At 39.8% G+C, this 16473-nt stretch overlaps 1 protein-coding gene across 1 annotated transcript in view; it reads left to right on the top strand.

Annotated features, from left to right (window-relative positions):
• Nucleotides 1–16114, top strand: part of RGS5 (regulator of G protein signaling 5) — a 43473-nt gene extending 27359 nt beyond the window's left edge. Inside the window, exons 3-5 of the mRNA XM_010953789.3 lie at nucleotides 2159–2220; nucleotides 6892–7058; nucleotides 11040–16114. Coding sequence (XP_010952091.1) covers nucleotides 2159–2220; nucleotides 6892–7058; nucleotides 11040–11201 — 391 coding nt within the window. The 3' untranslated portion in view covers nucleotides 11202–16114. The remainder of the gene's footprint in view (nucleotides 1–2158; nucleotides 2221–6891; nucleotides 7059–11039) is intronic.
• The last annotated feature ends 359 nt before the right edge of the window (nucleotides 16115–16473 follow it).

Raw genomic sequence — 16473 nt, 5'->3', positions numbered from 1 at the left:
GGATGTGTCCTGCTTGACTGCGTCCTTGAATCAATTTGGACTAACATTACCCCCAAGCGGGCTCTGCCTATGTCCTTTGCGGGAATTTAATCTCGGCTGTGATGTGCTGCTCATACTGTCCATTAGCCTGGTTCTAACAAGACCATTTGGGGCAAACTGCATCTGGTAACACGCTTAAGCTGGGTGCACCTGCTCCTGTCATTTCTTCTTCCTGTGTCCCTCTGCACTAACCAGAGGAAATGTGGCCAGTAAGGTGATTTCATTTTATGAGAATCTTTATAAAATCGGAGAGAGATTCAGTCTTCCCCTTGCTTTGTTTCCTTTGTCCAGTTGTTGAATGTCTTGTTGTTTCTGTCAACAATCAGTAAAGACTTGGTGGGTGTCATCTGCAAAACATTGAACCTACTGTAGTGAAGAAATTAAGATGTGTAAAGCTGTGTGCTGAAAATGTTGGTACAAAATAATATATACATAGGAAAAGGTCTCAGCATGGGGCAATATAGAAGAGCCAAAAGGAGTTACTGACCTCTAAAAGATAGCTGCTTTCCTGGTTAGAAATAAAATCAGGTAGGAAAATACAAGGACATCCCTGTAACCCCTTCTTCATGTCACCTCTCCTCCTGATGCTTTATACTAATGAGAAGAAAACGGGAAGAGAGAATGTAGTTCATGCATTAAAAATAAATTTCCAAATGTGCTTGTAAAATGGTTGCTTCTACATAAAATTTTGTTTAGAAACTAAAAAAAAATTTTCAAGGAATTAGTGTTGAGTTTTTGATCAAGGATACTTTTATCTCTAGCCAGGAAAATGAAATCACTTGATACCATTTTTTTCGCTAGGTTTGTTACTCTCATTTTTGGCATGTTTTAACCTTCAAATGGTAAAAACATAAAACTTTATGAAAAATCATATAATTAAGACTCAAAGTCTGGATATGTTCTGTCATGAGGAATAAAGAAACAAAGGAATTATTCACAGTACTTTAGCAAAAAAAAAAACCAAAAAACTACTACCATCTTGGACTCTGTACACAAATGAAGTAAGGCTGAATCTGCCCCTGGAGAGCAAAGTCAGAAGTCGAATCAGCAATTATCAATCTCACTGCTAATCTAAATAATTAAAATTCTTAGACATTATCTTTTAAAAACCAGAAGCAGGAGTTTTCCTGGGTTGTCTGAACAGTAGATGAACAAGTTAAGTGCTAAGGAAATTCCAATTTAGGAAAAGCACCTTCATTGGCCTTACTGTTCTAGTAAATGCCTTGTTAGTCTGTTTTGATTTGACGGCGAAGAACTCACATCATCACACAAGAGTCAGAGCAGGGTGAGCCCCGGGAGAGCAGAGTCAGCCATTTTTCCCAGACAGCACCAGCCCGACTTGACACACTCCTGCCGCGAGACAAAAATTGGTGGTTAAAATGAAAACGCAGCAGGGTTTTTCCATATATAAACATTAAAGCAAAAACAGCCTAAGGAGAAATTATGTGTTGACTGTTACCTTCTCCTTTCGAATCAGCAACCAGATCATATGCACGAGGTCTAACCACTTTTCTACTCAGAGAGATTGAATCTTTTAAATATCATTGTCTTGTTTGAATTGAGCAGGAAAATGCACCCAGATTTTTTAAAATGGGCACTGATCACACTCACAGCATGAGGTGGCTTCACACCTTGCGTCTTCCATCAGCCCCGGTGACACAGCGCTGGACTGTGGATGTGGAATCAGATGCCCTTGGCTGTATTAAGTCGGGTGATCAAAGCACAGCCCTGGTGAACCAGGAAACATGAGTTCAATCCCTGTAATGGGACAACTGGATTTTATGCATTTGGGAAAAAAAGACCACAATTAGAGGCACGGTCATGGGGTATTCAAGAATATCAAGATGTAGCTTCATGACAAAAAACTCTACTTCTAAAAAGGGACAGGGCCAACCAAATGGTTCAACAAGAGGTGGAAATATGCAAGATAGCTGTATGAAAGCAAACCTTGCTCATTAAGCCCACTTGTTCAGAAGGGAAAAACTCCAACTCCCTTGTGCTGAGGATGAGTTATCTGTTGTAGCATCTCAAAGAAAAGCAGGTCCCAGTCATTGTTGGCGTATGTGGCTAACTCCCTTTTTATGGCTGTCACCTTTTTCTTTCTTAATGCTTGATTTAGACCCTCACTGGAGGAGGTTCTGCAGTGGCGTGAGTCCCTGGATAAACTCCTGGAGAACAACTGTAAGTCTGAATTATCTCTTGTAAAAATCAAGGGGTGGACAGAGGCAGAACACACCTTTGGGGGTGCCCATGGCCTTCTTCCCCAGTTTTGACACTTGTTCAATTTTGGAAGGATGCCAAGGGAATAAGAAAACCGGGTGTCCTGAGGACCCACGAGTGCAGGTTGTGTTCCCATCTGTTTAGTTTCATGGCTTGGGAGGAAATTTTTCTCTTTATGTTTTTTATTTAATTCAGTTTGAACCAGATTTAAACTAGGACGTGTGATGCTTTCAAAAGAGGGGCAAAGATAAATGAAACTCAGACTTTGAACTCAAAGAATTAACAGCTTCCTGAGAAAGATAGCCATGTAAGCAAACAATTCCAACAATGACAAAACCCCAGAAAGTGAACTTGTCTCTCATAATAGTAAAAATCCTCAACAGCAAGTGAAAAATACTGGGTAAGGACTACCTTGAATGTGAAGCAATGTTTGAGTGGGGTTTTGAATAAAGATTAATTTTAAAGTGGATATGAATGATAATGGAGAAAATCAGCATTTATTGGGTGTCAACTGAAATAAATGCACAGCCTGAAAGTTGAGAGTTATGTTTTATTTGGCGGGAGGACTCGAGCCGGGATGACAGCCTCTCAGATGGCGCTGAGGGACTGCTCAGAGGAGCTAGGATATATAGGAGCTTTACAACAAAGACCAGGTAGTTGGAACATTAGAAGATTACTTGTTAACTAGAGAAAACCAGACATCTCAAGTTAAAGAATTTAGCGCTTTTCTATGTATGGGAGGGAGCAAACATTTGGGCTCATTGAATTCATTCCTTCGACAAGCACCTAGCTATCTAGGGCCAGTATCCTGTCTTTTCTTATTCTGAGTCCCTTCAGGTGCACCATTGTGATTGGCTGCAGAGGCTGGGCTGCAGGCTTGCCTTCAGTGGGGGGTGGCAGCAGTGGCTGATGGCTTGATGGCTTCAGCATTCTTTGTTTACTGATGTTTTGCAGTATTTTTTGTTCACATGAGCTATTATTATGTTCAGTGTCATGTGAGAGCCTTACGCAAGTTATTTAACCCTTCTAACAACCCAGTCAGGTAGGTTCCATTAGTACCCCATTTAACAGATGTGGCCACTGAGGCTCAGGGAGGTTAGATTACTTGCCCAAGTTACTGCAGTAACGTGGTGTGTGAGATTTCACCTCCAGAAAATCTTGACTCTAAAGCCCCTGCTTTGAAACTGGAAACTATGTCATGGTACTTGTCAATGACCCATGTCTCACTCTCTCTCCCCTAGGAGAAAAGATTTGTGCTGATCTGCTTCTCAGTCTTTTCCCTTTCCACCAGTCTCACTTGGGTTTGCCTTACACTCCTTTGATTTTTAAAGTGGTTTTATAGGTGGTTTCATTTTGTTCTTTAGCAGGGCTGTTACTGTATTGTACACAGATGTCAACAGTGACTTCACTCATTAGGGCCAGCTCTGGGATCATAGTGTGGGTCACAACCCAGTGTTTCCACTAGACCAGAGGATCAGGTGGGTTTCCCCCGCTCCCTAGGAATAGGGCGCCTGAAGAGGTGTGTTGAGAGGTTATGCTGAGGCTCTGTGCAGGCTCAGGAAGGAAGAATGTAGGGTTTATCAGGGCTGTGTACCAGGAGCTCTACTGGGCCGTGGAGTGGGCAGGGGAATAGCATGGGGCAAAGAAGACATGTGTGTTCCTCACAGAACAGAGACATTTGGCCCAGAGTAGACCTGACTCTGATCTAAGAGGACGTCCTCAGGAGTAATGGGAATTCAGCAGAGAGCATCTCTGAGGAATGGACCAGTAGAAAATGAGCAGTTAAGGAGGTGAAAGCATCTGGGGAGTGGCGTTAGCGGGTCCTAGGAAAAGCTCCTCCAGAGAATTGTTAAAATCCGGATAAGAGAAAGAACAGCTTTAAACATCTCCCAGGCTGATAGAGTATAAAGCTGTTTTAGGAGTCTTGCTTTAAAGTCCACACATTGATAAAAAGTCTTGAAATAATATCATGGGATTCAATGGGAGCGATGAAGCCAGTCCGCAGGAAATAGACTCAGAGCACTGGAAAGTTGTTTTCCAAGATCATTCCCTGGAAAAGATGACTTGGTAAAAGTTAACATTGTTGAGGGATCCTGGCATGCATCCTCAGGTCATAGGTAACATGTTTGGGGGGGCGGTTTCTACCTTTTTCAAAGACTCAGAGAGGGTGATTCATAGATAACAATGTTGGGAGGTCTCTACCTTTTTCAAAGTCTCAGAAAGGGTGATTACAGGCCTGACTCACCATGTTGTGGGGAAACGGGGGCTAATGAGAATAAATTGGCCCCGGACTTATTCTGTGAAGTTATTGCTTCCTCCGCCGTCTTAGATGTGATTGTGTGGGAACTGGTAAAACTTCATTCCTGTGTCAATTCCCGGCAGCTAGAAAGTGCCTGGAATTTTTTTTTTTTTTTTTCCATTTCAACAGAGGCTTCCTGACACCCTTTGTTTAAGAAACAATGAAGGCTTTAAGGATGACAGACAGACAGAGGACTCGGTCTTATTTCTTCTTTCAGCATACACCATTGACCACCGTGTCACTGAATTATAACAATTAGTGCTGGAAATATAGTCGGAAATATGGGCAGAGAGCGAGTGGGAAATACACCTGATCTTACCCACGTAAAGATTATCAAATGGCTTTAAAGTAGTTCTTCTAGCTAGGTTTCTAGAGAAAACTGTTTATCATACTTACCATTGCTCCCTGATGTATTTTTAGGTGTTGATCAATTAAAAAAAAAATACTCTTAGGTTAAGGACAGGGAAAGAGGATTAAAATGCAGTGTCTTGTTTGGATCCAGAAATCACTGGTGACCCTAATCCAAGTTGATTATGACTTAGTCATTCTGTTTCTTTAGAACTGAATATAGTTGCAGGGGAATGTGAGGGGCATGAAGACAATAAAAATGTATAGAAGGAAAATTGAAAAAAGGACAATGGTATATTTCCGGTTTAATCATCACATTTTGTGCAAATTGTATGAAATCAATGCATTAGGCAATGACTAATGAATGAAAATCTATAAAAAAAAAAAGAGTAGGGAGAAATATTCAAGGGAAAGGGAAACAGATTGAAATTAGGTCAAAGGAAATGAATTCAGTACACAAATATGTTCTCCAAGTAGAACTAATGAATTGCAGAAATATCTCCTGATGGGGAACAAGTTAGAGGAAAAGTGGGCCCTGATGTACTGGTGACAGTCAATCCAGCTTCTGCCCTGGGAGGCAAATGACACACCATGAATGCCTGTAATTGTGATATTGTCTGTGGAAAACTAGAATTTTCTCTCCTCCTTTAGAAATCTACTTTCCTTAGATAGTAAATGGACATGGATTCTCTCTCAATACATACCCATTTGTTAGAATTGGGGCTAAAATGCATACATATAGTCAGCTTTAAAAGGAAGAAAATATTGGTGGGGGAGGGTATAGCTCAGTGGTAGAGCACATGCTTAACATGCATGAGGTCCTGGTTCCAAACCCCAGTACCTCCATTAAAAAAACAAGGAAGAAAGTATTGAAGATATAGAGTGATTTGTCCTCTGTTCCTCTCCAGTGCCTTTCTAAATCCCAACCTTGTCTTTTACCATTTTGGAGGGTAGAGCTGAAGGGGTAGGAAAGAAAAAAAAAAGGCAGATCCAAGAATCTCATATATATACTCAACATATATAAACTCAATAGGGTTTCAACTCAAGAAAATCAAATATATATATATATACACATATATATATTTGTATATAAATGTATAAAGATATATATATATTTAAATTATAAGCTGAAATATTTTCTACATGAGCTACATTTATCTACTCTTAACACAGAATCACAATAGTTATAATTACGTTAAATTTAATATGTTTTAAAGTCTAATGTATAATTGATAGGCATTGTAACTGCTCTGCATGTGGTAGCTCCATCCGTCCCCTTCCCACTCCTCCTCCAGGTCTCTGACTGTCACTTCCTCATGGAGGCCTTCCCTAAGCCTAACCCAAAGTGAGGTCAGGACCCTGCTGTTACTCTGATACTATATTTCATATGGTTTTATTTTGTTGCATAATTGTGTGTGTGTTTTTCTTCACTTTTCTTCTATATCTCTCCCATAATCTATAAGCTTCATCAGGGCAGGAACCATCTCAATTTTATTTACCATAGTTCCTGGAACATAATATTTTCTTAAAAATCATCTGTAGAAAGAAAAAGAAGACTAAGTAGTTTATACATGATAATCAACATTAAATTATTTATACTGCCAAATCAAGTTTTAAATGTATTTTTTTTCTTTTTTGGTAATTGCTAAGTATCGAGAATGGCAATAGTGTTCACAGTATTCCTTGATGCCATATGCAGATAAACCTTCATCACCCAAACACAGACTTCTTTGGATCTGAATCCCAGCTCTGCCACTTACTATCTGGTTAGGTAACAGCCTCTGACCTTTCTTGTAAAATAAGGTACAGCATCACCTGCCTGTTAAGTTTGTGGTGAGGAGCAAATGAGTTAGCTTTTGTAAAGTTATTACATAAATGGCATGTATAGCAAATAATGCATTACAATGCATTACAAAGTGAGATAGTATTGATAGACATACAGATAGATTGAATGCATTTCCTCCAATACCTTTTTCCCTTGCTAGATGGACTTGCCAGCTTCAAAAGTTTCCTGAAGTCTGAATTCAGTGAGGAAAACCTCGAGTTCTGGCTGGCCTGTGAGGATTACAAGAAGATCAAGTCCCCTGTCAAGATGGCTGAGAAGGCAAAGAAAATTTATGAAGAATTCATCCAGACAGAGGCTCCTAATGAGGTTGGTTCTGGTGGCTAGGTGGGGGAGTGTGGCCAGTGGGGTTCAGCTCAACAACTTCCCAGGAAGGATTTCCATCTGCAGTAAAAGGCAATTTGAGAGTGAGCCACCTTCCTTAAGCACCAACTGAGCGCCAAGGCGGAGCAGCAAGGTCAAGCAGATATGAACTTGCATCCTCTTTAGACCACGTTCTAGCAACATGCGTCTCACTTCAGGAGCATGCAGTTGCAAGCGGGAATGATACTAGTGGTATCATCTTGGATGCATTGCTGAGTCTCTCTGAACTTAGTTTCTTTCTTTGTGAAAATGAGGATACTGAAGACTGTTTTGCAAAGTTGTTGTAAGGAGGAAATTAAACAGTGGATGTGAAAATACACATCTCAGGGTTGGAACTAATTAATGCCTAATGAATGTTCCTACCACTTAATCTTTTCTTTCCTCCTTTTCCCCTTCCCCACTTTTCCCTTTCTCTCCTTTTTTTTTTTTTCTTTTTGGTAAAAACTCTTTTCCCCTCTATTCTCCCTCATCCTTTTGTTTCCCCCAGGCCTTTTTCATTTACAGTCTAGTCAACACTCAACAGGGTTTCTACTCAAGAAAATCAATTATTATAAGATAACAGAGTTATCAGAAGAGAATATGCCATTAATTGACAACACACTTAAGATGTGTATTGATTTCAAAACGGCTTTGTGGTAGATTATCTGCTCTTTGCTATTTGTGAAAATGAATTGAAAAGACTTTTTGTGGAATCCAGAATGGCCTTAGCAAGACCTATTCATCATGTTTTGATCAGGTCACTAATTTCACATTGTACCCCATATTCCAATCTGGACATCAAATATTTCATCAAGACTTGGGGTCAAGCACAGAGGTGATCTGAGCAAAACCCCTAGGTCAGCAGTAATCAGTTTAAGATGACTTGAGAGGGGAAAACCCCCAGTATCCTTTTTCTCTCACAGGTGCTCTATACTTTTGAGATTCCACCATTTGATATTTATTCCTTTGGTTATGGATTACTCATCACTGATCTTTTCTAAAGGGTAAATATGTTTGAATGGATGGACAAATTATATACCTTAATACCAGCAGATGAGTTCTCTCCATGACACAAGAGGTGGAGGTCAGGAGCATGGGAGCATAAACTACAATAGGTAAAGTGGAGGAAGTGAGAGTCCTAGACTGGAACTAGGTTTAGACCTGCCCTGAAAATTATTTTGTAATCCTTTCCAGTTCGCCTCTTCTACTCCTCAGTCTCCCACCCCGTGCCCATATGTTAGCTTTCCTCTACTTCCGATAACATTTGTGCTGGGCCGTTCTTTCTTCTCTCAGTATGGAATCTCAGTTTATGATGTTATCAAGGAGATTAATTTGGTATTAACGTTGGCCCACATTTCTTGACTTCAACTGATTTCCCACTTCTAACCTTCCTTCCTACCAACTTCATTCCTCTTCACAGAATTCTAGGATTTGTTGCAATATCTGCCAATGGTGGAGACCCATCTGGACAATTGCTAGTTGCTCTGAGCTCTAGGAAAACATTGTTCACCAGGTTCCTTATGAAAAGATTGATGGTTATTATGGAAATATGACACATTAAAAATGGAGTTTCAAAATAAATGAAACTTTGGCTGAGTTACTGGAACAAATGAATGGTGGCCTCCGTTATAAGGACCTGTGAGCTTTAAGTAAAATGCCTTGACTTCCAGTCTCTGAGCCGAGCATCAGAGAGAATGTGCTTCTTGTTCCTGGCACTTAACAAGCATTCAGGGAATATCTATGAGATGAATAATTAAAGATGTCCCAATTAAAGACCTTTGTCGATGTGTGACTTTGGGTAAGTTTCTAATTAAACCTCTCTGATTCTTAGCTCCCTTAACTATAATCATCTCACATAGATTCAAAAATTCTCCAAATCTTGTATTTTGAGCCCAAGATTTACTATTTCGTTTTGATGATGAGTAGCAGATTGACCTATGCAACAAGTTTACCCAGGCAAAGAGTAATCTGAATTTTCTTTCTCTGAATATTCACCTCAGCTCTTTAATACCAGGAACTGAAGGAGAGGTACAGTGGTAAAAAAAAATTGGGACTAAGGTTTTAAAAAGAGAAATGATCCTGTGTAGTTCAATAAGTAGATAATTCACATATATTGCAAATTGTCAAGTGCCCATATTTTAAATTAATGAAAAAATAGTTTCTTAGCTCAGCGGTAAACAGATAAGCACGTATCAGAATGATTCGTTAGAAGAGGGCTATGCAAAAAATAAAAATAGTAAGATGAGTAGCTGTTATTTGCTGGCGCATACAGTCTGTTAGAGTTTTAAATATATCACTTAAAAAATAAAATTAATAGAGAATTTTATAATTTTTAGAAATTCAACTATTTTGAGTAAGGTTGCCCACCTAGCTCAGTCTATATTTAAGAAAAGAAAGAAGCACTGCTTTAGTGTGGCTGAGAATACAGAAATATGCATTATAGCCTCAACTCCGTCCCTCACTAGCAGTTTGTAGGCGTGTAACTTAACCTCTTTGGGTCTTGGAGTCTTCACCCGTGAAGGCAGGCATCGGACCACGTCACCTCCGAGGCCATTCCCAGGGCAGCCTCTGTAGTCACCTACCATCCCTGCATAAAACATACAGGTCCCGCTCACCTGTGGAAAACCACGTCATAGCCTCAACTCGCTTCACCGTGGACCTTTGATCACTCACTGCTCTTGTCTGTTCTGGCCTGGTAATCCCATCATGCCTCTGTCCCTGACTCTGTCCTAAAGCTGTGGACAATTCTCTGAGCTCAAATAGCTTTTCTTCAGGAGCAAGTACCTCTAGCAGCCCAGGAGAGAGCTAAAACACTTTCTGATGCTCAAATTCAGAACCACTGGCTGATCTGTATTCTGTTTCTCTTTTACACTCCCTTAAAAGTCATTAAAACATACAACGTGATGTACAGCGATTCCTCACAAATGATCCTCAGGCGAGCCCAGGCAGGCTGTATGCTGCAGAATGCCGGGGGGCCATTCACGTGGACTCTAGCATGAACGATGTCCCTGCAAGTGGCGCAACGTAGTGGCAATGCAGCCAGGACCAATATCTAAGCCACCGCACCTTCCAACACGGCAGTCTCATGGGTAAAAGCCACACTGCTGAGCTTTTGAATCTTCCCTCTACCACTAAAGAGCTTGGGCAAAGCATTTGAATTTCTGTCCCTCAACCGTAAAATGTACATGTCAGTGTCTGTCTTCCAGCGTTGGAAGATAAAGTGAGTTCCTCAGCACAGTTCTCAGCCAGTGTCTGGCACAGATTTAGAACTCAATAAACATTAGCTGCCACTTTTATTATTATTGTGCTGGAACCAGGGTATCCTGGTTTGTTTCAGGAAAAGACCAAGTTGCCTTATTCTACTGGAGCCAGGCAAGAGGTCTTGGACCCCTGGCCAGAATTTCCTTCTCCTTCTTCATTCTCCCCAGGAGGTGTGAAACCAAATGCTGTGGTAGGAAGATTGTGGGATTAGGCATCAGGGTACATGGATTCAGATTCTGCCTCTGCATTCAAATACATTTATTCTCTCTGTGATCTTGAGGAAACCTCTATCTGTCTGCCTATCTATCTATCATCTATCTATCTATCTATCTATCTATCTATCTATCTATCTATCTATCTTTCTATCTATCTATCTTTCCCCTACAAAAGGAAAGACTCATTCTTAAGGTTATTGTGCGGATTAAATGAGGTCTGCCCTGTAGCTGCCTGCTTCTAACACTGAGTCTCTAATACTGGTTGGAGCTTAATCTGAGTCATGCATTTATTGGAACACCAGTTGCCTTACCCCACTGCCTGCAAAATAAAAATGATATGATATTTTTCACTTTCTACCAGTCTCTTCCCCTCATGTGTTCTATTGGTGGGAAATGCCACTTCCATCCTCACTACTCTTCATCAAATCCCACAACCTGGGCTGACTCAGTGACCCTGTTTCCTGGCTCACAGGTGAATATCGATCACTTCACGAAGGACATCACCATGAAGAACCTGGTGGAACCTTCCCCAAGCAGCTTTGATGTGGCCCAGAAAAGAATCTATGCCCTGATGGAAAAGGATTCACTGCCTCGCTTTGTGCGCTCTGAGTTTTATCAGGAGCTCATCAAGTAGCAATTTAATCAGGCTGTGAGAACCATCCTGAGAGTTATTTCTTCCGTAACAACCCTGTATTGTCCAGCAACCCACTTATCTTCCTATAGCAGGCTTGCTCAAAGGTTCTCAAGCAGGGAAAATCCCCGAGAGTGTTGCCTACTCTTTTGCCCACATTGTTTTGGCCTGAATGCCTTCCTTTTCCAGTTTCCTCTTCCTGCCCCCATTCTTAATTAACCTCTACTCTTGTATGCTGTTGTGAAATTCAGTCAGAATGACAGAAAAACTCTACTTAAGGAAATGTAAGACAAGAATATGATATCATTGAATGTGGGTCCGTTTGCTTTAGGTAACGGATCTCCACCTAAATTGGTGTGAAAAAGAATGTGGATGTGCAAAGACCAGTTTCAAGTGAGATTAATTGATCTCACCTGTTGTTTTAATTCTGATCCAGAAGGTCACCCCTCTTATTATCTCTGAACTTCTTTAGTAATAAAAGGTGGCAAGAAAATTATGAGGCAGGCATTATTTCATTCTTTAAGCAAATACATTGTTTAAAATGTTGATCTTCCTCTGAGAGCATCCATGTGCTAACTGAAGATTATAAACAAAAGATACAGCCATGAATATGTTGTATTTTCACAAAATCCATCTGAACACAATCCATATGGCCTCTTTCCCTGTACTTCCCTCATACCCTCCCACCTATAAAGTTATTAAATTCTGTATTAAATCAATGACCTGAGATTGACAGTGGACTACCGTATAAATGTATCTATGACTCTAGTCTATAGGACAAAAATTTCAATTTCCAAAGTATTTTAAATGTCACCTGAGTATAAAATTCCAAAAATTTAAACTCCAATCTTGTAAAATAAAACAGTTGCTGCTCATTGCAGCAGTCTTCCCACCTTAATATCAAGAGGGCTGTACGCTACGATGGGAAAATTTTTGTCAAGCCTAAACTGGTTAGTTCTCCTAGGATCTGTTTGTTTAGTAAATGACAATTATATTCAAACCATCATGTTATCTTTCAAAAAATCAATTTGATTAAATGCAGAGGACTGCTAAGTGACATAAGTACCCTGCATCTTGAAAAATAATGTGATCTTTTAGCAACACCTCACTTCCCTTCCTTTTGGCTCACTGCATTTAGTGAATTGTATTTATAGTCAAAGTGCACGTTTAGACTCCTAACATGCCTTACACACCACCAACTGATAGACCATGATATTTTTTAGTAGGTTTAAACATTTAATTCTGTATTGCATTATTATAAGTCTTGCTAAAATTTTTTTCTAATCTTTAGTAGATTTGGTTAAGTAATGATTTACATAATCTAGTCATAGACTCTAACTCTGTATGAATATAACCAAGGTGAGGATATTGAGTTAATTAAAAAAGTATTTTTCAAAGGATTAATAAAAATCTGAAATGTTCAAGTAGAAGATTACATTTGCTTAGTCTTGTATCTCCTTTTGTTTTTCTTTTTTCATTCGCACATTGCTAGCTTCACATTTGTAGCCCATTTATTCAGTTATTCCTTAAGAATATTGAAAGTAAGCAACCATATTACTGTACTCTTTGAGTAAACACTGTTCGTGTTTGTTGGATTTTCCTCGTTTTTGTTATTTCCAAAGATAACACGCCCTTCCTGAATACTTGCCGTTTCAAATTCCGAAAATGGGTTGGAGTGACTGGGTCTACGGCCAACTCTTGCTGGTATGGTGTGAGTTCATTTATATTTGTTAATATTGCTCACTTCAAAGAAACTCTGTCATCAAGCAGTCGACAGCTAGGCTGGATCAACATTGGGAGCATGAAACAGAAGTTCCCATCATGTCCATATGTGCAGGAGTGACAAGCAACTCACACCTAGAATTCCCGGCACCATCTTCCTCACCATCTGTCTTTGCTGCCCCAGATCAGAATGAAATCACCAGTCCTTTACGTGCTAAGGCAGCTAGAAAATGTAAGAACCGAAGAATTTAGGTGAGTTATTTTTTTTTCTTGAATGACAAAACATTTTTAAGAGAAATTTTGATGTCATTACAATTTCAAATACCTTATTCTTTTTATTTGAAATAGCCAAATGTTTGAAAATACCCAGAGATTTATCTAGAGATCACAGAGTTCACCAAGACAGTCGATGTTTCAAAGACTCAGACTTACCGCATTCACAAATTGACTGCACAACCTTGAGTGGGTAGACTTGTGGGTGGAGGATAAGAAGGACCTTCACCTTTTCATGAGCTGAACCCAGGAAGCAGAGGGCAGGAAGAGCACCAGGAGGGCAGTGTCATGAGGCTGCAAGAAGAAGGAAGGCCTTGCAGTCCACCAGTGATATGTAACATAAGTATGTGTGATTTTAAATTTAAAGCAGTGCACAGACAGGCACATACACATTAGAAACTCTTCTAAATAATAAAATTAAAAGGAATACAAATATCACAGCCTAAAATGTGAAAGCAAAGCAAACGTATGAAAATTGCCCTAGAAAATTCTTTGAAATCTTTTTGAAACTGTTTTTAAACTTAAGGGGGAAGAAAACCACAACTGTGTTACTGGAAGTTTCCATGGTAACACGAATAAAATAACATTGTTTTAAATTTGGGGGAATTAAGAAAACTGGGATGATTGTACCAGGAAAAAAAATGTGTAATGTCTGTTTATCACTCCCTTTGCCTCCTCCCCTTCCTCCCCACTCTCCCTGGAGTAAATTGCCGGGGAAAGTATGGAACTCAATGCAGGAGCCCTGTGGTGCTGCTTTCCTCCCTGTGAAAATGTAACACAGTCCTAAGTGCATCTGGGATGTAGAGAGGTGGTCAATGCGAACAGGAGTATATGTGTCTCATTCTTGAGAGAAACCTAAGATTAAGCAGGCCAGGGGATGGCCATAACCTGACTTTTTCTGCCTGGGTTTGATGTAGTTTGTGGTTAGCGTCAGATTAGGATCTAAACTGGACCAGAACAAAGAGACAGACTATTGAGTCTAGAGTAAATTAGGAGGCTGTGTTCATGTTTATCTGCTAAAGCAGTGCTTGTTCGTGTGAACAACCCCCAACACACACACACACACACACACACACAATTTTCTTTCTCCCAGATAAACACCTTCTGAAATGCAGAAGTAACTGAGGCATTTCCGTAGCTTTGCTTTCAAATCAACAGACTCAAATGCATGAAAGTATTTTGTGCGCTGCTCCCCGTATCACCTTGTGGACTCTTAATTCTCTGCTGTATAAATTATGCTTTAAGCAGACTTCAGTTTCTAGTACATAAAGAGAAGAACTTGATAAAGAAATTGTTTTTATTTTTATCCTCTGCAAAGTCATGGAATTTGCTCGGTTGACGTGTTCTCTTTACACATTCCCTTTCGATAGAGCGAAGTTATTCTTTCTCAAAGAATAATAGATGTCCAGAAGTTTCGACAAAAACTTGTCAGGCTATCTGTCCCATCACAAATTTGAAAATTTGAGATTCATTTCAAAGGCGATTTATATTTCAGGGAAATGATTTTTACCCCTGAAATCATTCCTTCTAGCAGGCCATTTACTTTGTTTCCTGGTAATTTAGCAGGTTTGGAGAAAAAGGACCATGAGAAAAGAAGGGGGGAAAGAAGGGAAGGGAAGTGGTGAGGAAGTTAAGTGCTCAGGCCTATGAAGTGTGTCCATTCACTAGGAAATGTCTAAGAGCAGCTCCACTTAATTGAAAATCACGTTGCTTCTTGCTGTCATCATCAAGATTTGCAGGAATGCATTTCTTGATTATCAATGCAGCTAGATGTGAAACCTCATTTTAAAATCCTAAGGAGTCTTGATTAGATAAAAGAACAAATATAGAGGGTTTACTTTCCCTGGTCAGCTTGCATTCCACAGAGCAGAGCATGGAGAACTCAGTTTCTAACATCTAAGCATCCAAACCCAAGGGCCAGGCAACTCTCTGTAGCTTCTGGACGTGACATCTTAATGCATATTGGCATATCCTGTCCAAATTGTCATTAGAACTTTCTGGTTTTCTAGTCTCTCCATTCTATGAGAAGAGTGTGTGTTTAATATTTGCTTGTGACAAGGCTCTTTGGTTAATAATTTAGAACTGCTATTTCTGTTAAATATATTTTCACCCAAATAGGTCATGTGGCTGACCAAAGCAATAATCCAAAGAAAGGCTTTCCCTCTCAGCATCTTCGTGCTGTAAAAATCAACTGTTCTGCGTGAGGAGACATTCTTAGCTTTGAATGGAAACTTGTAGCAAAGAGTGAAGGGCAAAAAAGAAACAAAAACTTGGGAATATTTTCCTCACCTCACAATTTAACAATAATCTTCTGACCTTTTTTATTAGTTGAGAAGCTACAAATCCAACTCAACATTCATATTCAGTTTAATAAGTCTCTTGTTTTCTCACCTGAGATATTTTTCCTTTCTGCCTCACACCTATACCTCCATTTCTCTTCTCCATCTGCATGAGGATACATTTAAAATAGTTGAGTCTAATCACAGTTATGTAATAATGAATACAGTTTAAAATATTTAATTTCATAGCTAGGAAAATGTCTAAACTAAGCCATAACAAAGTAACAGGAAGATCTGAAAATTTTTCTGATGGAGAGAAGTAATCTGGATAATTGCTGCCAAAAGTAATTTCATATGATATAGTATTAGATTTGGGGGGGGACTAAATTTTTTTTAAATGCTACAGCTTGCAACTCATCTTCAGGAGATCAGCTCAGAGAAAGGAGTGGAAATGGAAGGTTGGGCAATCCATTTGTCAGCATGTACCCTGTATGGTTTTCATTTAGGAACAACTTTGTTTATCTTCTGATTTTGTATCCAATACGTTGTATGCTATGTAACTCATACTTCTTGATAAAGCACCGAATATGTATCTGTAACCACAAGCACGTATATTATATTAAACATATATCTAGATAACAACCTCCTATGAGTCCTTCTTGACTCCTGGACATTCTTGACATGAAATTCTTTCTTAAGACGCTTCTGAGGAAGAAGACTTTGCTCAGTCCTTGGCAGCCACGCCTCATGGCCAGACTTCCGGGTCTCTTTGTCAACGAGGTCACACTTCCAAAATACTCCCACCTTTGGAGAATGCTGAGTATAAGGCAGACAGGCACAGGTAGGCGTGCCCTCCCACAGGTGACTTTGGAAGTCTTAGTTATGTTTTGAAGAAGCAGTGCCATGTGATCCACGGGAAGGACCTGCTGTGACATGTGAGAAATAGGTGCCTGCCTCAGATTGCGCTGTTAAAAAGCCCAGAGCCTCTTGGCTTCCGGGTA

The sequence above is a fragment of the Camelus bactrianus genome, chromosome 21 (genome assembly GCF_048773025.1).
Source record: "Camelus bactrianus isolate YW-2024 breed Bactrian camel chromosome 21, ASM4877302v1, whole genome shotgun sequence".
NCBI lineage: Eukaryota > Metazoa > Chordata > Mammalia > Artiodactyla > Camelidae > Camelus > Camelus bactrianus.
The sequence above is the reverse complement of the archived record's forward strand: the minus strand, read 5'-3'. Positions and strand labels throughout refer to the sequence as shown.